General features: G+C 35.6%; 4 protein-coding genes across 4 annotated transcripts; 1 reads left to right on the top strand and 3 right to left on the bottom strand.

The window, feature by feature from the left end:
- Positions 1-6,614: 6,614 nt before the first annotated feature.
- On the bottom strand, positions 6,615-7,203 carry LOC104702779 (signal peptidase complex subunit 1). Its single transcript, XM_087459598.1, has 2 exons — positions 7,066-7,203; positions 6,615-6,998 (listed from the first exon to the last, which is right to left on the bottom strand). Exon 2 carries the CDS (start codon positions 6,994-6,996, stop codon positions 6,718-6,720), a length of 279 nt encoding a protein of 92 aa, XP_087315724.1. The 5' UTR covers positions 6,997-6,998; positions 7,066-7,203; the 3' UTR covers positions 6,615-6,717.
- A 163-nt stretch (positions 7,204-7,366) lies between these two features.
- Positions 7,367-8,710, bottom strand: LOC104702778 (peroxidase 17). Its single transcript, XM_010418698.3, has 3 exons — positions 8,373-8,710; positions 8,099-8,290; positions 7,367-8,009 (listed from the first exon to the last, which is right to left on the bottom strand). Exons 1-3 carry the CDS (start codon positions 8,571-8,573, stop codon positions 7,416-7,418), a joined length of 987 nt encoding a protein of 328 aa, XP_010417000.1. The 5' UTR covers positions 8,574-8,710; the 3' UTR covers positions 7,367-7,415.
- Positions 8,711-11,786: 3,076 nt separating this feature from the next.
- Positions 11,787-13,887, bottom strand: LOC104702777 (pentatricopeptide repeat-containing protein At2g22410, mitochondrial). Its single transcript, XM_010418697.3, has one exon. The coding sequence runs from the start codon at positions 13,885-13,887 to the stop codon at positions 11,830-11,832; it is 2,058 nt and encodes a 685-aa protein (XP_010416999.2). The 3' UTR covers positions 11,787-11,829.
- Positions 13,888-13,955: 68 nt separating this feature from the next.
- On the top strand, positions 13,956-18,160 carry LOC104702776 (uncharacterized). The gene is made up of 15 exons (XM_010418695.3): positions 13,956-14,421; positions 14,507-14,595; positions 14,703-14,769; positions 14,862-14,977; positions 15,122-15,188; positions 15,276-15,324; positions 15,490-15,575; positions 15,661-15,920; positions 16,019-16,074; positions 16,163-16,248; positions 16,331-16,423; positions 16,521-16,797; positions 16,878-17,389; positions 17,487-17,721; positions 17,807-18,160. Exons 1-15 carry the CDS (start codon positions 14,233-14,235, stop codon positions 18,007-18,009), a joined length of 2,385 nt encoding a protein of 794 aa, XP_010416997.2. The 5' UTR covers positions 13,956-14,232; the 3' UTR covers positions 18,010-18,160.
- Positions 18,161-19,742: the final 1,582 nt, after the last annotated feature.

The following is a 19,742-nucleotide window of genomic DNA, read 5'->3' as shown; positions in this document are numbered from 1 at the left end:
AAATATGATATAGTGATTCTTCTGCTGCAGATCCACTATATCACTTACCTGTAAGATCTTTAACAATTGCGTTTCTCTTTAAACGCAACGGCATCCAAAATTGTTGATAATTAAGGAATCGACTTGGAACTACCTTGCAATTCATGGAAGTATATTGCTTACGGTTAAAGATATAAGAATGCCCTTCTAATTTACAGTTGTACCAAAGAGGCTAATTTGATGTTTAGCTAAACTTAATTAATTTAATGGAAAATGAAATCAGAGCAAGAAAATACATAGTTAAATTAGCTAGTACAAGACTTTTTGCAACCCTTTTATATTATGTAGTTAGTAGGAGGACTATTGAGGCCTAAACTAATTACTTAATCGTACTATTTTATCTTTTATTCTCGCAATTGTCTTTTAAACTAATATCATAAACATAAACAGTACCATTTCTTTTCAAGACAAAAATCATATTGAAATACAAAAAAATGTATTGTATATATATAGCAAAAAATATAATATACTTAATTAAGAAAATAAAAACAATATAATTAACAAAGAAAAAGTTAGGCGTTTATCAAAAATTACTCTTGTTGTTGAGAAACAATAAGAAATTTGAATCGAAGTCAAAAAAATAAAAATTTGAATCAAACACATCATGTCTATATGTCATTAATACATATATAATATGGTATTAATATACTTGTTGTTAGGTTTACGTATGTTAGATCACGTGTTGTATTAATACGTAACCACTATATCTAACGAGAAATATTCAAGAACACCCAAAGTTATTTGACATGTTACATAACAATATGGTATGCATGGATAATGGATTTTTGCATACTTAAACGAATCAGTTCACGTTACAACCGATCCACGAGAAATCTTAGGAAATTAAAGCCAGAGGAGAGTTGTGAATAAAATTGTTTAGTCAGGACTCATCAAGATTTAATTGTTCAAAAAAAAAAAAAAAAAAATTTAATTGTTCATCGGTTAAAAGAATTTATTTAGCACATGCAGTTAAAGAAATAAATCTGTTACTTGGTTTAATTCACAAACATATTGTGCGATTGTCAAAAAGTTACTATTTAGTAAATGGGTGGATTTTTTTCCTAATTTCACTATAATTTTAAAGTTATATACGAGATAAATTAAAGAATTACATACTTGTTATTTTTTACGTTTTATTATATGCAAAAATTTTTTGAACGGTTAGATAGTCATGGGTTTGAAAATGTAGAAATGATATATACCATTCATACCTTTTTTTTAAAAAATTTTATCATTCATACTTATAATTCACTTGTTTGACTAAATCCAAATATATAACAGTAAATTTTAATAAAAATTAACGTAACTGTTGAAAAAATTATCATTACAATTTGGATTATCACTTATTAGAAGTTTCAATCATATATACGTACGTACTAGTTAAATTCTAAATTTGCCAGTTTAGTGTATTTAATTATTTGCGACTGGTAAAAAAAAAGTGTAATTTGACAAAAAAAAATGTAATTATTCGCAAAAAGTTGATTTTTTTGCTTTCCAAATATTTTATAAACACCCGTGTTTTCTAGGGCCCGCTTGTAGAAAATCAAATGCTCACTAAGAAATATAGCAATGGCATTTGATGGTGAAACGTGTTCACTTCAATATATTACTAATTAATAATATCATATAATACTTTAAAGCACATTGTCCCAAATTTTCAAAGATGGTTGTATATTTTATGTAAAGATAAAGATATACAGCTTCGAAGTCACATTAATTTGTCTATATGAAAATGGTCTCTTTCAAGGCTTTTGTTCTTAATTTTTTTCCAGTATTCTAATTTAGGAAATTAGGAGTTGTTGCAAATTTCTTAGTGTAGTTAATATATAGTAATTTTCTTCGAATATCTGATCACAATCCAATTTAATAACTTATTCAAAAATAATTGATCAAAACATGATTAGTTTTAAAAAATGTAGGGTATATAGGATAAATGAAAAATATGAAATCTTCTAAGTTTTCGGAATTAGAAAAAAAACGAAAAATTTCCGCAAAACACAATATTTCGAATTTTGAAATATGAAAAGGTATGAAACCCCCATATAACCCGTAAAAAGATAGCCAAATCGTTTAAGAAATGAAAGAAATCTCAAATAATTCATCTATAAATTTGTTTATAGTTTGAATTTTGAAAGATATACCAAAACCCTTAAAAACACACACACATTTTGGCAATAGATAATCAGATAACATAATAACGAATTTATTCCAAACGGTTAGTTTATAGTAAACTTTTTCATCGAAGAGTTCCAAAACTAAATTAAACACAAAAAAAAAAATTGATTAATCACAAAGTTTAGTAATCAGAATATGATTAGTAACAATTAATAAGACACGTTGAAGGAGACAGCTTATACGGCTCGTATCGGCGGCTCAAAAAGATAAACTCTAAGTAACTTTTTTTTTTCCTTGTCTGGTGTCTCGAAGTACATGACACGTGTCGGTTTTTACAGGTGGTCCAGAGGGAATAGTTCGAATCAGCAGTTAATGGGGCCTACCTCTTTTTTTTTGGTTGCAGATATTCAAAGTCAAAAAATTCGGCGTTTTAATTTTTTATTTAGAAAAAAAAAAAACATTTTTAGCCAAAAAGAAAACTTTATTGCTGGCTTGAAAAGAAGAAAAGAAAGAGAAACTTTATCATATGTTTGTGTCTTCTTCACATATGCACACAAGGTGTTACTTTTATCAGTTTTATTATGTAGTAGACTTAATCCAATTAGAAAAGAGAAAAAAAAAACGAGCTTGCTTATGTATATACTCTCTTCCCTCTGTTTCACAAATAATATTATTTTAACCAATTACACACATAAATTAAGAAAAAATTTGAATTATACATATATATATATACCCTTATTTAATAAGTAATTTATCATTAAAATTTAATAATAAAAACTTTGGGTTAAGAGTAAATTAGAAAATTTGATGATAAAAATTACATTGGAAATATAAAGTGATAATTTTTGTGAAACAAAAAAAAATTTCCAGAATAACACTCTTTATAAAACAAAAGGAATATAATTTTAAAGAATTTAATACTTCTAGTAGTTATTTTAACAATTATCAGAAAGCTTATTTACATTTGTATCGTATGAACAAAAAATTATGATTGAATAATGGGTTTTATTTTCATAACTTTTCTTTTGCGTAAATCATCAATTACTACTTCTCATAAGAAAATAATAAAGCATAGACGACTAATTAACTCACGCACATACGAAACCAAAATGTTTACATGTTCTTCTATTGCTTTAAAGAACGATACAATTAAATTCTTAATAATAAATTACATAAAAAGATAAGATGTGATAAGCATAATTTGGGTTAGGGACTTTAAAAAGAAAATCATGTTGTACTAAATATTTTAGAGATATAAAATGGTATACTCATCACATTTTGTTTTAACAATAAATACACTAAATAACTATACGTTAGAGAGTTTATTTATAAAAGAGATGTGTTAACAAACTCGTAAAGAAATTAAGTATATACTTATAATACATGATTATTTTTAATTATGGGTATAAATGGTTGTAACGGTTGGGGCGGACAAATCCATTTGTGAATTAGACCGCTTTTTATTAACAATTTATTATGCATAGTCCGCAGTGGTGCGGTCTACAGAAAACAGAAATAAAATTGCAGTGGTCCAACTGCCGACCATTTTTCCTTACAAATAGAATTAGACTACAGTGGTCCATTGTCCACACTTAAAACAGAACGGTCTAGTTCGCAGATAGATTTGTCCGTCCTGGCCGCAGTTACCATTCAGACCCTATATCACACTTTTTCGACTGTATAACTTTTGCAAATAAAGCTCACCCATATATAGCAAATTAATAAGTATTTTTTATCAATTAAAATTTTCGAAAAAAAAAGAGAAAATAAAAAAGTACTAAAAAAAGAAAGAAAGATGAAAGAAGAGTCGCTCTCGCTCCGGTGAGGATTTGTCTGTGAGCGGCGACGTCTCGTGCTTGAGAATGCTATTTTGCTTAGTTGCTGTCTCCATCAACAGTGCCCGCTTCCCACACGCCACGCCAAGATTGCTCTTTTCTAGCCGTCGATTAATTTGACTTCTCGACCTCATTTATAGTATACATTAAAATATTTTAGATTTTTTTTTTTTCGATAAAGAACTTTAGAATTTTTGTGTACTAACTTACGTAGAATAATTAACAAATACTCCCTTCATTTATTTTTATTTGTCATTTTAGACTTAATTATTTGTTTTATATTACTTTTCGTTTTATATTTATGAAGCAATTTTTTTTTTTTTTTTTTTTTCAACCAAACATTAATCAAATTAAAAAATAACTCCAAGATTGGTTGCCCAAACCGGAGGAAAAGAGTTTACAAAGGAAATTTCAGAGGAAAGCAATCTTGAAGAACGGGCGAGACAATCTGCCCTTACATTGAGCTCTCTAGAGATCCTGATCAGGGAGAACGAGGAAAAGCATGGTCTGAGCACAAGAAACTCCTCTAACAGGTTCGAAAAAATTTATGAAGCAATTTTATGAATCAAATTTTTAGTTTTATCCCTAATTTTTAGCTTATTAGTTACTTGTATCAAATAAAATAGTGTATTAATGAAAGGAAAAACAGAAAATTTAATTGTTTTCTTAATACATGTGAAATTATCTAGAACGACAAGTAATATAAATGAGAGAGAGTAATCATCTATTTTATCCTTTATATTTCTTTATTAATAGTAGATGTATGTATAGGGGATTACACAATACTAAGTAAATAAAGATTTTGGGGAAAGAGTGAAGCTGGTTCTTTTATTAACAATAAAAACGTGAGGTCGTCACTTAACACGAGTCAAGATTGAGCTCGTCAGTTCACAGGAGAACTAACAAGCTAATAGTGACGAGCTCGGAAGCTAAAAAGAATTACGCATAAGACAATAACAGTTTTCGATGCAAAGTATTGCTCTCTAGGTATTGTCCAGGGGTCCGGATGGTGATCCCAATAAATGTTGTTGCCTTTTATATCGGACTGTTGATCTAGGGTTCCCGGTGCGAATTGTCGAGATTGCCCTCTGCGGAATATTTAATGACTTTCTCACAATCTTGTCGGGTCGAAATCAAAATTAGCTTGTTTAGTTGGGCCGAGTGGCATATTGGGCTCATCCGATATCGAAGAGTAGCTCAACCAAGGTTTTTAAAGGAATGCTAATAATATTTAAGGATTCAATGGCTCATCATCTTACCACTTCAAACTTATTAATTATCTATATAATTGGTTTTACCAATGTTACTACTATCTATAAATGGATATTTTTTTCTTTTAAATGTTTTCTTCTCGTTTGAAACTTGTATGTTGTTTGATTATAGTTAAAAATGACAGTGATCATCGAAATTAGGGGTACGCATATATAAGTATAATCGTCAATCCCCACAAATGCTTCGATGGTCAATGTCTCAATGAATGCAACAAACTGAGCAAATAACACCAAGCACAACAGAAAATGACTACTTTAAACTCGGATCAAGTAAACGTGTACTAATATTTTATCACCTCCACACATTTATCTAATGAATAAGCCTTCTATCGATTAAGTTAAAGAAGGAAAAAAAACAATGATTTGGGCTTTGAACACACCCTTTTCTCTAATTAGTGGACTGCTCAACTCAAATGAGAACCAAATATAAACAAGAGGAAGTTCTAGCAAGTTGTTTCTCTCAAGTTCAGCAATCTAATCCAATTCACACGGCAACCTCGTTTTCCCCGATCATTGATAGTGACAGTAGCCAAGCATTCAAGACAAGTACGTCACAAATTTGTATATGATCGTCTCTAGAGTTGAACATAGTTAGGGTATCTGTATTTTCCTCTCTATTGTTTTCATCCACACATGATACGGTTTTGTTGAGATCCCATGGGGATTCTGGCTATGGCTACTTCCGGAGAGTTGTTTTCTCTTTGTTTTATCCATCCTCACCGTGATGATGAAGACTTTAGACCTGGTTTGGTTCTTTCTATTGCTGATCTAAGTAAAACTACCCTTTCTTCAGTTTTCTTAACAGCTCTCGTTCACAAGCTATCTCGACTCAGATTCTGAACCTGTACGCTGCATCCAACTGTCCTTTAGTTATCAGAAGAAGACAGACTTATATCAATGGTCCAGTTCTTTCACAATCTTTATGCGGAACTCACACTCGCATCTTCCTTCTCCTGAGTATTAGATCTGGTTTGGTTTCCAACAGAGCAATACACACCCATCACCCTTGTTCATCTATATTCTGAGGGTTTGAGCTCACTACCTTTAACCAGCCAGAGGACCATAACCCCGAACTTTTACATATCTGCTTCCCGAACCTCTCCGGAAACCAAACTAGTGAAATCATCTATCCAGAGACTTAACTATTTCTACTTTGAACAACACTTAACACTCAATAGCAACAAAAGGAGCAAATCACATTGCCGGCATTGGTTTGTGCTCACAGGGTCAGGGTGGTTCAATCTAAACTATCTTGTGATTGATTACAGCCTAAGACATTCAAGTTCCTATGAACACACAACATACTGATTACTTCAACGTAATCACAAATTCTTTGGCAATAAACATAAGATGATAAGAATCAAACCCAGAAAATTTTCAATTCATAAATATAATTAAGATTCAGATCCAAAACAATCTCATAGAAAACAACTCCGAGAGAGATTTCAGAATGAGACCTATTTCTTAGAAACCTTCTTCTTAGAAGCAGCGGGAACAACTTGTGGTTTGGGATGCTTCTCGGCCTCGCTCGGATCTAACCACTTGAGAGGATGAAGATTGTAGAAAGGCCAATTAGGAACAGTGACCAGAGTCGTGAGAACAACACCACCTGCGTAGATCAGCATCATCGTCCTGAACGATTCCGTTGTGTATCCAACAACCAACGCGACTACGCCGGAGATCACTAGTAAGATCTGCATCAGCTGCTCCACCAGTTTCTGCCCTTGCCAATCCATTTCTACACCAAAAATCAAAATCTTTAGATCCGAATCCAAAATCAAACGAGACGAACGAGGATTTGGTACCGTATCTGAGAAACTCTAATTCCACAGCAGAAGAAAGGATCTGATCTCTCTCTCTCTCTCTCACGCTTGAACAATGTGGAAGAAGAAGGATGATAAGACTCGTCTTTAAGACAACGAAATCGGTTTAAACAATAACCGGGAATTTTTTGACGGTTTGATTTCTCTTTAATAACCGGTTTATGTTTATTTGTGGACACAAAAGTCTCACACTTGTCTGTGATATTGAGTACATAAGTTTGTGAAAGATTAAGAGATGTGACCACGAATCTAAGTTACAAGGAGAACCAAGAATCTTGGCATGTAATAAAAAGATTAGTATCATTAAGATCTTTGTTCACTCTTTTACAAATTCAAGATTCAAGCAATGCATCAACAGGCCTTCTGTTAGCAACCCTACAGTTAGACCTAATCTCTCCAGGTTTCCCAGATTGCAAATCACCCATCTTAACCATCCCTTCTTGAAACGCCTTGAAGAACTCGCCTTGGTCCTCACTAAACATCTTCACATACTCTCTCGTCTCAGGAGTCGTGTACAAGGTCTGGTCAGAGTTGAGAAATCCTCTCCCTGAGACCAAGTCTTTAAAGTACATGTTATCAAAAACATGAGGCGTCGCGTCTAGATCTCCGGTCACGTTCTGGTCTACACTCAAAGGACAAAGCTTGTCAAGCTTGGTACGGTAACCCGGTTCGAGAGCTGGATCCGGTTTACCAGACCCGGATTGGTTATAAAGTCTGAACATGATAGAAAAACACCGAGCTTGACCAATCGAGTGTGACCCGGATAAAGCCACCATGTCTTTAACAGAAAGATTGAATCTTTGGAAGAGATCGATCAAGTATGTAGCGTTGGCTCTTGGACTCGGCATTATATCGTCTGAATCTTTCTGACTCGCTGTTAAACTGTCTTTTCTCCCTAGCTTCACCTCCCAATCTGGTCCTCCTGTCTGGTTTCGTTTCAAAAAAAACCAAAAATCACTAAACTGAAGTGACTAAACCGGGAATTTGGAAAAGATGTGATCATAGGAATACTTACAAGAGCAACGGCGTCACGAGAGGCCATGATAACGATGTCGGCACAAGAGACAGTACCAGGACAAGCTTTCTCCAAAGCTTCTTTAATGTCGTCAACGACTTCGAAAGATCTAAGAGAATTGATGTTGGAAAGTGCGAGTTTCTCACCAAGCATGTTTGGTGTGTCGTCAAGCAACACAGATGCGTCACATCCCTGATATTATATTCAGAAATTAAAAAAAAAAAAAATCAAGAACAGAGGAGGCAAAAATAAAAAAGATTGTGTGTGTGTTTACATTGACGAAACAGTCGTGAAATTGGAGACGCATGACTGAAGCAACGCTTCTTGCTTCTCTCATCATAGCTTTCTTCATTTCGCTTCTTACTATGGATTCAGCTTCAGGGCATGTCTTGCTGTAGAATCTTGGCCGGAGAATGTCTCCTCTGACCACCGTCAAGAGTGTTAGGTAAAGGATGAGATGGTGAAGAAGAGACATTTTTTGTTTTGTTTGTGGTGTTGTGTTTTCAGTAGTGATGATGAAGAAGAAGAAGAGACCTTGTTTTGGTTGGTTATATAAAGAGGTTTTTGGTGTTATTCAGAAGGATCTTTTGTGCAAGTGTGTCGTGTCGTGGTGGCCTATCCAATTTCCATTTAGAATTTAATACATTTCTAATTATGGACTTAGTTCTAATGAGCAGTTAAAGTTGTCATAGACTTATGGATTATGGTCAATGGTCATAGACTTTTGACTAACATTAATCCTGGTCAATGGTTATAGACTTATGGATTATGGCAGCTTCATTATCATAATTGTGTAACCTACCATGTGTTGATAGCTCAGTTGGTAAAGACTATTTAGCAAGTCTAGAGGTCTCCGATTCGAAGGACAACGTTTGGAAGGGGATCTTATAAAATGCTCTGGTTTCTGGCATAAGGAAATGTATGGGCCGGCCTAGGCCCAAAACCTCTTAGTAATTAAAAAAAAAAAAATAATGTAAGACACATTGTCGGGGACTTTGTAGTCAAGTTGTAAGGAGAGAGACTTGGGAGGCCAACTAGTTTTCAGTTTGATCTAATTTTAATACATTGTTTCTATATATTCATATAGATATGAATCTATTGTTTATGGCTCATTTAAATATCTAGAAAATGATATAGTTGTGCACCTCCTTTAAAGGTTAGTGTACATCCCTTTTTAGATATAAGATTTATCCTAAGTTATACAAAAATAGTGTAACACACATCTATTGATAGGATTTCAAAGGTAATAGAGAAATTTTAATGAAACTTTTCAACTTTTGACGTAAAACAAAACGAATGGAATAGCCAAGGCACTTTTTTGACTTTGTAAAAAAGCATATAAACCTTATCTTCACATTTGCGTTGGGTTGGCCAATAATTCAAACTATAGTATATAATTCCAAAAAAAAAAGACAATGCATCTTTTATTGTTTTGTGTGACCAGTGTAGACTGTAAACGTATGTGAGGTTCACACTAAACAAAAAATAAGATGATCGCCATAAACAAAAATAAGTATTCCAAATGTTTCAACCTAAATATTATTTTAACAACTAGGCGTAAAATTAATTAAAGAAATTAAATATATTGTAGATAATTTTACATAAAATTAAATTAAAATCCTAGAACGATAGTATTGATATTGGAACAGAAAGTGTTTTTAAAACAAATTTCCAATTTTAACATTATAAACGGTGTAGATTGTGCTGCTGTGTTTGAATTGAAACACACCTAACATTGATAGAGGCAACATCCGTTAAAAGTAATACTCCAAATATATACTGTACTAGCAACTACTATAAAACAATCTTAACTTTAACTTTGTGTGTATCGGTAATTGTCAATCTATAGTACTATACAAAATAACACAGTTTAGAAAGAATCGTTGGACACGAGAAGTCGATAATTACTTGTTAATTATGGTCTTTATCTCTTAAGAATACTTCTTGTACTAGAATGGTGAGTGGGGGACTGGGGGGTGTCGTGAGATAAGAGGATTGTTGTGACAAAAGGAGGCAACAATTTGAGCCATTGGTCCCTATTTTTTTTTGCAACAGAACAAATTGAAGTTTTCTTTTACCATTTTTTTTTAGTTTATCTGAAACCTCTAAAAGTGACTGACACTAGAAGTCGTCATCATCATGACTTCGCGTTCGTGGGTACCGATACGCTCTGCCGTTTAAAGATATTATGTTGTCCCCATCTTTAGTTGTCAATTTTATCGTATAGATTTATCACACGTCGGACAAAAATCATAATAATTCGTATATATATGACTCGGAGGTACCTAGTTTCCTGAAAAGCCCTATAGAAGGAACTCAAATCGGGAAATGGAACGCACATGGAGGTCATTGCATTTGAGGTTCACCAAACCAATACATACCAAAATAAGAGAGGATATTAATAAATATTGACCTACATTTTAATTCATTAAATATATGGGTTTTCCTTAAAATGTATTGGTAATTAAATGGTACAAACAATTATATCTCACATCGGATTATCGAAAGAATTACATTCTTTCGCAATATATATAATGTGTTGTAACCTACTTGTTTGAGCTAGTTTTTGGAAGTGAATTAGACCTATTACTAATACGGTATCAAAGTTTAGGTTCAAACTTCTCGATTATAGGTTACCATCTGTGGATGTCCAGTTCCACAAACTTCACGCTACATATGTTCAGTTATAAGTGTTAGATTATATTTCACGTCGGAAGAATTAAAAATCTTTGGGCAATATATATAGTGTGTTTATTGAGAGTAGGTTAGGCCCATTACTAATAAACTAATTTATTGAGAAAATTTCAAAATAGGAATACAGATGGAACCTCACATGGGAACCCAGGCGAAACTACTACGGGAGGAGTTATGAGGGATGGCAAGGGACGTTGGATTGAGGGTTTCTCTCTAAATATAGGGTAATGCTTGGCACCTTTGGCAGAGCTGTGGGGGTCTACTATGGGCTCTTTTTAGCGTGGGAACGACGTATACCTATGTTGGAGCACGTTTGTGCTATGGCTATCTTCAAAAGGACTGGACAGTCTGCATTTCCCATGTGTATAGGAAAACCAATCGCTTTGCCGACGGTTTGGCGAACTATGCCTTCTCGAAACCTTTAGACTTGCTTCGTTTAGAATCTTGCCCTCCTTGTCTTGTTTTTTGTTTGGATGACGACTCTAGAGGGGCTACGATTCAGATCTGCAAACTTTCTCCTTTACTTTATGGACACTATGATTCAGAATAGATCCTAAGTTAATAACGACGACCTAGCTTCAAATATGCTCTAACTACAGCTATACATGGTTCCTAATTTCCTACTTTGAGAATGTCATCTTCACTATGCAGTTTCACAAAAACATACATATCGTATTTCTGCATCGCTTCATCATCTCCCTCACGACAATGGTTCCTTGATGTGGGGCTATTTTATGGTTTTTTATGTCTTGCTTTGGGCTATAGATACACTAAACAATATGTGTCCATGATTTAGTTCAAACGGTTTGGACGAATTTTAACCCAAGGCTTAAAATTGTCACTCTTTTACAAGTGTTAAATCTAAATAAATAAATCGCACTTTGATATTTCTTACTGGTCAATTAATACATGAGAAATGTTGAGTTTTTTTTGTTTTTTTTTTGTTTTCTGTTAGATTTCTTAAACCCATTTGTAAGTTATATTACACCAAACATGCCCTAAATAAAATTCAGCAGTTTCATTTAATCCCATTGGTTCTAACTTCTAAGTAATGTCATGTCCAAATAAAGTACACTCAACGAGCTCCGCCCCATATGTCTTCCAAGACAATGTAAGCAATCATAGATCTTCTCAGATTCCGGTCTCGATTTATCCCTAACGATAAACTCAACGAAAACTCCGTTAACCTCGATAGAACTACAACCAGGAACCTTCTCTACACCTCTCTCGTTCATCATCCTCCTCGCTCTCTTTGCATCTTCCCACATATTAGCCTCTCCATACAGGCCATCCAACAACACATAGATCCCGCTATCAGTCGGATCAAGTTCGAGAAGCTTCTTAGCCGCTTTCTTCCCCAGTGCAACATTACCGTGCACCCTGCAACCGAATAATAAAGCTCCCCAAACCGCAGCATCTGCCTCCATTGGCATACTTTCCATGAGCTTGTCCGCTTCTTCCAATAGCCCGGCTCTCCCTAGCAGATCAACCATTATAGAGTAATGTTTCAGTTGGGGATTTAGGTTGAATCTAGACTTCATCTGAGAGAAATAATCACGGCCGGTTTGGATCAATCCAGCATGGCAACAAGCTGACAATAGCCCTATGAAAGTGATCTCGTCTGGGGCTAATCCTGCATCAATCATTTCATCAAAGTATGATATAGCAGTGGATGCATCTCCGTGAAGTGCTAAACCTCCGATTATAGCTGTGTATGTAAGCGAGTTTCTTGTTTGAATTCCGTGGAAAACATTAATAGCTTCCGAGATGTTACCACATTTGGCATACATGTCGACCAATGAAGTTCCTAGCGCAACGTTGAGACTAAGATTGCGTTTCTCGATGTAACGATGAATCCAAATGCCAACATCAAGAGCACCAAGCTGAGAACACGCAGAGAGGCAATGGATCATGGTGATTTCGTCAGGCTTTGTGTTACTCGTTTGCATCTCCTGGAACAAAGCCAAAGCGTCTTGACCACGCTTGGCTTGGACTGATCCACCGATTATTGCATTCCACAGCACAACATCTTTTTCTTCCATATCATCAAAAAGCTTCCTTGAAACATCAAGCAGACCACTTCTAGCATAGCCTGAAATAATCGTAGTCCACGACACGATTGTTCTCTTCTCCAAGTTATCAAATATTCTCCGCGCCTCCTGAACATCTCCGCATTTTGAGAACATATCCATCAGAGAATTCGCAAGAGGAACTGTCAATCTCAGTCCGTGTTCTTTAACGTATTCATAAAACTCTTTCCCAAGATTCAAATTCCCCAACATTGCACAAGAAGAAACCAAACCAATCATCGTCACATCATCAGGCTTAACTCCATCAGACTCCATTTTCTTATAAACCTGTATCGCCTTCTCTGCCTCCCCAATCTTCTTATACCCATTAATCAAACAATTCCAAGAAACCAAATCCCTCACAGGACTTTCATCGAACAACTTCTGCGCATTTCCCATATCACCACAAGAAGCAAACATATGAATCGACGCGTTATGCACATGACCAACCAATTCCAATCTCAGCTTTAAAACATGCCCAAGAATCATGTGACCTAAACTATTCAACCCAAGATCAGCACAAACCTTGAATAAAACAGGGTAAGTGAAATGATCAGGTCTACACCCACAACAACCATGTCTAAGCATCTGCTTGTATAACAAAAACGATTCTTTAGGACTCTCGCTCTCGGAGAATCCTCTAATCGTTACATTCCAAGAGAACGCATTAGGGTTCTCAACACCTCTCAGAATCTTCACACAGTAATCGAGATACCTTGATTCTGATAACGCGCAGAAAGCAATTAACCGGCTTGAAGCGAATGGGTCTAGAATCAAGCCAGTGATTACCATCTGAGCTTGAATTTGCTTTAAGTGGAACAAAAGCTTGCATTTTTCGAGTAATGAAAGAAGCGGGTTGTGGAGAACGAAACTGTGAGTGGAGTTCCAGTTTATGGGTTTGTCTCTGTGATGGGGAAGGGATCGAGTACGACGCTGAGAATATGAGTACAGCGAACGATTGAGTTTTGGTATGAGAGGACGATGAAGAAGAAGAAGCTCGGCCTTACTCACATTCGATATGTTCATCGGCCGTTAATTGTCGCCGGCGAATTCGCCCGGAGAAGATTCAGAAGAACTTATGTATGTCATTTGAGATTTGCTGAACCGGTATTCATCATATTGAACCGAATCAAACCGAACTAATTCTCTAATTAAACAGACTCAGTGATGCTGTGTTAAATAGAATCTGGGCCATCAAACGAAAACCCTAAAGCCCATTAACAAAGCCCGAGAAGAAAACGAAGAAGAAACAAACACACTTCTCTTCTCTTCTTCTTCAGTTGTGGTAAAGTTTACTCAAGAGATTTTATTTTTCGAATCCGGCGGCGGAAATCGAACTTTTTTGTTATTGTCCCATCGGAAGCTGCGAAGATGGGAAGAGGAGGAAGACACAGAGGTCGTTCTCAGAGAAAAGATTTCAAAGAAAACAGAGAGAATGTTTGGAAACGTTCTAAATCCGATACTACCGTTGATGGTTCCGATGACGCCGCCGCACCGGAGCAAAAACCTACTTGGGAACCTATTATCACTGTTAACCCTAATTTCGAAGAGTATTACAAGGTAACATATTCGCTATTCTGTATTGGATTAATGGATTTGATTTTTGTTGTGGTTTTATAAACTCTTGTGTGTTTTGTGTTGTTAGGAACAAGGGGTAGTGAAAGCTGAAGAGTGGGATTTGTTCATGGAGATTCTTCGTAAGCCTTTACCTGCTGCGTTTAGGGTTAACTCCAAGTTAGTAATGCTACTGTGTTATTTGGTCTTAGTCTCAGTGAGGTTTAGGGTATAGTCTTGGATTGCTTACCAGATGCTTCTTTGTTTCCCACTTTTATGAACTGCAGTGGCCAGTTTTGCGATGAAATTATATCAATCTTGGAGAATGATTTTATGAAATCACTTCAGGCAGAGGTAAATGCAATGTTTCTGATTGTCATTTTATACGGTCTATCTCTATTATACTCAGAAACTTATTTATCTCATATTGGTTTTTGCTTTTTAAGGCCATAGAAGGTGGTGAATTGGAGGCTATTAAGCCCTTGCCTTGGTATCCGAAGAATCTTGCTTGGCATTCTAATTTTTCTCGAAAGGAGATTAGAAAAAATCAGACACTTGAGAAGTACGTTTTCACTAACATATGAATGCTTCTAGTCACTTTATTTTTACTAGAATGACCTATTAAGGGTTATTTAAGCAATTCTAGTTACTCTGTATATGGTTTAAGAACTAGTGTGTTTGTTGTGCTTCATTGTGGTCTTTTCAGGTTTCATGAATTTCTGAAGTTAGAAAATGAAGTTGGTAACATCACTAGGCAGGAAGCTGTTAGCATGGTAAGATGGTTTAATACTCTTTTCCACCATTAACATTGCCTTGTTGTTACAAACATTTACAAAGCGTTGTTTAATTTAATCGTGCAGGTACCTCCCCTCTTCCTAGATGTACATCCAGATCATTTTGTACTTGACAGTGAGTGAATTTTCATTTGAGATTGTTTTGAGACCTAGAAATTTCGAAAGGCTCGCTCAAACAAGTATCTGCCTTGCAAAAAGAAGAAATGACCATGACTAAATTCGCTTTCCTGGAAAGTATGCATTCAATGGTTACTGATCTATTTATCTTTGTCTCTAACAGTGTGTGCTGCACCGGGTTCCAAAACTTTCCAGCTGCTTGAGATTATACATGAAGCATCAGAACCAGGATCTCTACCTAAGGGACTGGTTTGTGTTGCTATACATATCTTTTACTTTCTAAATCTGGTGTTAGGTAGATAGATGATTTGATTGTTCTTCCCTTAATAATCAGGTGGCGGCTAATGATGTTGATTTTAAAAGATCTAACCTTCTCATTCACCAAACAAAGAGAATGTGCACATCCAACTTGATAGTGACGAATCATGAAGGGCAACAGTTTCCTGGTTGTCGTTTTAACAAATCCCGAGCTTCCGAGAAAGGAATAAGTGAAAGTATGCCCATTAATCAACTTGCCTTTGACCGTGTTCTGTGTGATGTTCCATGTAGTGGTGATGGTACACTGCGCAAGGCTCCAGATATCTGGCGGAAATGGTATTTTCACCTTTGCCATTTTAAGCCTATCGGCAATGTTATGAGGCAATATATGGCATTGGTTCTTGAATTTCTTATTGCTTTTGGTTTCTGTACAGGAACTCTGGAATGGGCAATGGACTTCATAGCCTTCAGATTATTCTTGCTATGAGAGGTAATTTTTTTATTTCTTACATGTCTCAAATGGAATTGCTTGTAGAATGACCTTCCTATTGTAAACATGTCTGCTTGGTCTTGTCCAGGTTTATCTCTGTTGAAAGTTGGTGGAAAGATGATTTACTCAACTTGCTCAATGAACCCAGTGGAGGACGAAGCTGTTGTTGCTGAGGTAATATTTCAGACAACTTCTTTACGTTTCATTATAAACCTGTTATAGCTGTAACCGCATAATAACCATTGCTTGAATACAGATTCTAAGGAGGTGTGGAGACTCTGTTGAACTTGTAGATGTTTCCGATAAGCTTCCTGAACTTATACGAAGACCAGGTCTAAAGAAATGGAAGGTCAGTTTCTACCTTCACTAACGAATGAACAAACCCTCATCTCTAGAATCTAGTGGGATTTACTCATTTGTGTTTGCCTTGTCTTTGTTTAATCCAGGTGCGTGATAAGGGTGGGTGGTTTACTTCTTACAAAGACGTTCCACAAAACCGTAGAGGCGGAGTTCTTGTGAGTATGTTTCCTTGTGGGAAAAACATCAAGGACTTGACTAATGGATCCGAAGAAACAGATAATCCTGTGGTGGATGCTACTCCTGATGAAGCAGCCGAGGAAGTCTCTGATCTTCCACTTGAACGTTGCATGAGGATAATGCCTCATGACCAGAACACCGGAGCATTCTTTATCGCGGTCCTTCACAAAGTTTCTCCCTTACCAGGTGAACTTTTTTTTTGGGAGAACTTCTGGTTTGTTTATTCACCTATGGATCTGTAGAACTTATCTGTAGTTTACTCACAGAATTTCAGGAGAAACCAAATCCAAAAAGGAACTCTTCTGCTAAGCCTGCTGACTCGACAGAAAAGTCTCTGAGTACAGAAGCTGTTGTTACAGTGGATGCTGTACAAGATGAGAGTGCAGCGGAAAAAGTTATTGAAGCAGATTCAAACAATGAGAAAGATGATAGTTTGGAGCCTGAGAAGAAAATAACAGAAGGAGAAAGCATCACAGAAGATAAAGAAGCCAATTCGAGTAATGTGGGAGACAAGAGAAAAGTACCGATGCAAGGGAAGTGGAAAGGCTTTGACCCTGTTGTTTTCGTGAAAGATGAAATAGTAATCAATGGCATCAAGGAATTCTACGGTATCAAAGATGAATCATTTCCATTGCATGGTCATCTCGTGGCAAGAAACAACGACACAAGCAGCGTTAAGAGGATTTACTATGTTTCAAAATCGGTTAAGGAAGTTCTTCAGTTGAATTTTGCAGTCGGGCAGCAGCTTAAGATCGCTTCTGTTGGCCTCAAGATGTTTGTAAGTACAATATTCTTTCCTCACTTGTTGTTTCGGTTGATTTAGCGCAAGCTGCAAAAGTGAAACTTAAGAGTTGTTGCAACTAATTGAAACACAGGAGAGACAATCGGCAAAAGAAGGTTCAAGCACGCTGTGCCCATTCCGCATATCATCCGAGGGACTACCTGTGATCCTTCCATACATCACTAAGCAAGTACTTTACACCCCAATGGCAGACTTCAAACTTCTATTGCAAGACAAATCGATCAAGTTTATGGATTTTGTCAACCCACAGTTGGCCCAGAAAGCAACTGACCTTGTCATGGGAAGCTGCGTGGTGATTCTCAGTGATGGTGCGTATGAATTGGTTTTCATAAGATAATATTTTATTTTTGATCGTGTAGTGTGTGAATTTCATGGTTTTGCTGGTAACCTCAGGTGAAGAACCAGTAAAAGTGGATGCGTCAACAATAGCCATCAGTTGCTGGAGAGGGAAGGCTAGTTTGGCTGTAATGGCCACTGCTGCAGATTGCCAGGAGCTGCTAGAGAGATTTGCCGAGAAAACACCAAAAACTGAAGGTGGTTCGGTAAATGGAAGCAATGGCGATTCAGGCGGTCCTCAAGCTATGGAAACAGCTTAAAACTCTCCTATATAACTTCAGTTGTACTGCTTTTTGTGCTTTTTCTGTTATCCACTTACTCCCTCCATATTCTTTTCATATAAGCATCATCATGAATCATGATGACTTTTGATGGAAGGACATAAAAAAAGAAAGAAAGATTTTGTTCTAATTTCTAAACCTCTTTATATTTCAAAAATCTGAAAGTACAGGACCAATTAACAATGTTTGATCGTGTTGAAGATCTCAGCAAAAAGAGTGTTGAAAGAATTCTCTACATTTGTAGGGGCGTGTATTCAATTTACATTTTAAATGATTTGTATAAAATTTACAAATCTGTTATTTAATCATAGATTTTAAAAAGTCTATTCAAATCCATTGTTATTGAACTGATGATTTAAAAATATACTTTAAAATCCATTATTATTCAAAACAGTTCGTGGATTTAGGAGGATTTGTTTAGTTAAAAGTACAGAAATCCAAATCTCATGGTTTTATGTGGGATTTGAAAGAATTTTAACATAAATCATATCAACTTCCCTAAAATTTATCAAAATTTCAAATTTTTTAAATGCCCACCAAATTCTTCAAAATACCCCACGTAGAGTTTAGTGGAACTGACCTCTGGTTTTCTAAATCCGTCTTGTTACCGATCAGGATGATGACAGCGTTCTTATCGGCGTGTGCTCGTAGCTGTTCTAACCATCGAGGAATGCCTATATATATAGAGCAAAAGAACAAGAATGTCACTAATCGAAGCACCCACATTACTATGATACTATAGTAAAACGATAGCTTTGGAATACTGAATTCAAAAAATGATAGTGAACGGAGCGAGTAGCTGCGACTTCCCTACCGCCTGAACCGCCGATCAAAACAACCTTGAACTCGTAGTCCACTTTACTTCCTCCAGCGAGGGATCGAACCTGTGACCTTCACGTTATTAGCACGACGCTCTAACCAACTGAGCTAATAGGCCATTTGTTCTATTGTCTCCATCTTTTCTTATAATTTGTTAAACTATCTCAGCTTAAACTTTTATATATTTTCCCATCCTCTGAAATAATCCCGTAGCCTCTCACTCTCATCTCCATTTTTAATATATACTGAAACAATTTGATTAGTTTTACTTTTACATTAAGAAAGGAGAAAACTGAGACAATATGAACCTGTGACCTTCGTGTTCCATGTGATTTAGTTTTACATTTCCATCTTGAATCATTGTTTTGATTAGCCACCAAAACTTGTTTTGCGATACGTCGATACCATATTAATTACCATTAAATTCCAAATATCAAGGCCGGTCTGAACAAATTAGAGGCGGACGGCAAAACGATAGATATGTTCTTCTTACCTCTAATTTTACTTCATTTAACAAATATTTGTATTGTTTAGAAAAGACAATTGTATAGTGAAAGACAATATATTTGTATTGTTTAGTTTAACCACACATAAATATGCGTTTTACCTTTATCTAGTTTTTTTTCTCTTCCTTTTGGTTAATGATTCTGTTTAGTATACAAATTAATAATAGTCAAATTAAGAAAATTAGGACAAAGAAACTTCTATTAAAAAATTGAAAGAAATGTAAAAAAAAAACACACAAAAGCAATGGAGCCAAATTGCCCTTCTATTAGCTACAAAATTAAGCCATACACTATTATATATAGACTCTCAAGATGTGGCCTAGTTAAGTATTTTTTTTTTTTTTGAATTGTGGTAATAGGTCTCTATTATTAACACAACGCTTTAAT

Source organism: Camelina sativa, chromosome 7 (genome assembly GCF_030686135.1).
Source record: "Camelina sativa cultivar CO46 ecotype springtype chromosome 7, ASM3068613v1".
NCBI classification, from domain to species: Eukaryota; Viridiplantae; Streptophyta; class Magnoliopsida; order Brassicales; family Brassicaceae; genus Camelina; species Camelina sativa.
This window is presented reverse-complemented; position numbering and strand designations above follow the sequence as displayed.

Excerpts from the sequence above, each read along its gene's own strand:
- LOC104702779 (XM_087459598.1), bottom strand. The coding sequence starts at position 6,996 with ATGGATTGGCAAGGGCAGAAACTGGTGGAGCAGCTGATGCAGATCTTA.
- LOC104702778 (XM_010418698.3), bottom strand. The coding sequence starts at position 8,573 with ATGTCTCTTCTTCACCATCTCATCCTTTACCTAACACTCTTGACGGTG. Across the intron at positions 8,291-8,372 it reads TTCACGACTGTTTCGTCAAT|GGATGTGACGCATCTGTGTT; the intron begins GTAAACACACAC and ends ATATAATATCAG. Across the intron at positions 8,010-8,098 it reads CTCGTGACGCCGTTGCTCTT|ACAGGAGGACCAGATTGGGA; the intron begins GTAAGTATTCCT and ends AAACGAAACCAG.
- LOC104702777 (XM_010418697.3), bottom strand. The coding sequence starts at position 13,887 with ATGAACATATCGAATGTGAGTAAGGCCGAGCTTCTTCTTCTTCATCGT.
- LOC104702776 (XM_010418695.3), top strand. The coding sequence starts at position 14,233 with ATGGGAAGAGGAGGAAGACACAGAGGTCGTTCTCAGAGAAAAGATTTC. Across the intron at positions 14,978-15,121 it reads AAAAATCAGACACTTGAGAA|GTTTCATGAATTTCTGAAGT; the intron begins GTACGTTTTCAC and ends TGGTCTTTTCAG. Across the intron at positions 16,424-16,520 it reads CAGGTCTAAAGAAATGGAAG|GTGCGTGATAAGGGTGGGTG; the intron begins GTCAGTTTCTAC and ends TGTTTAATCCAG.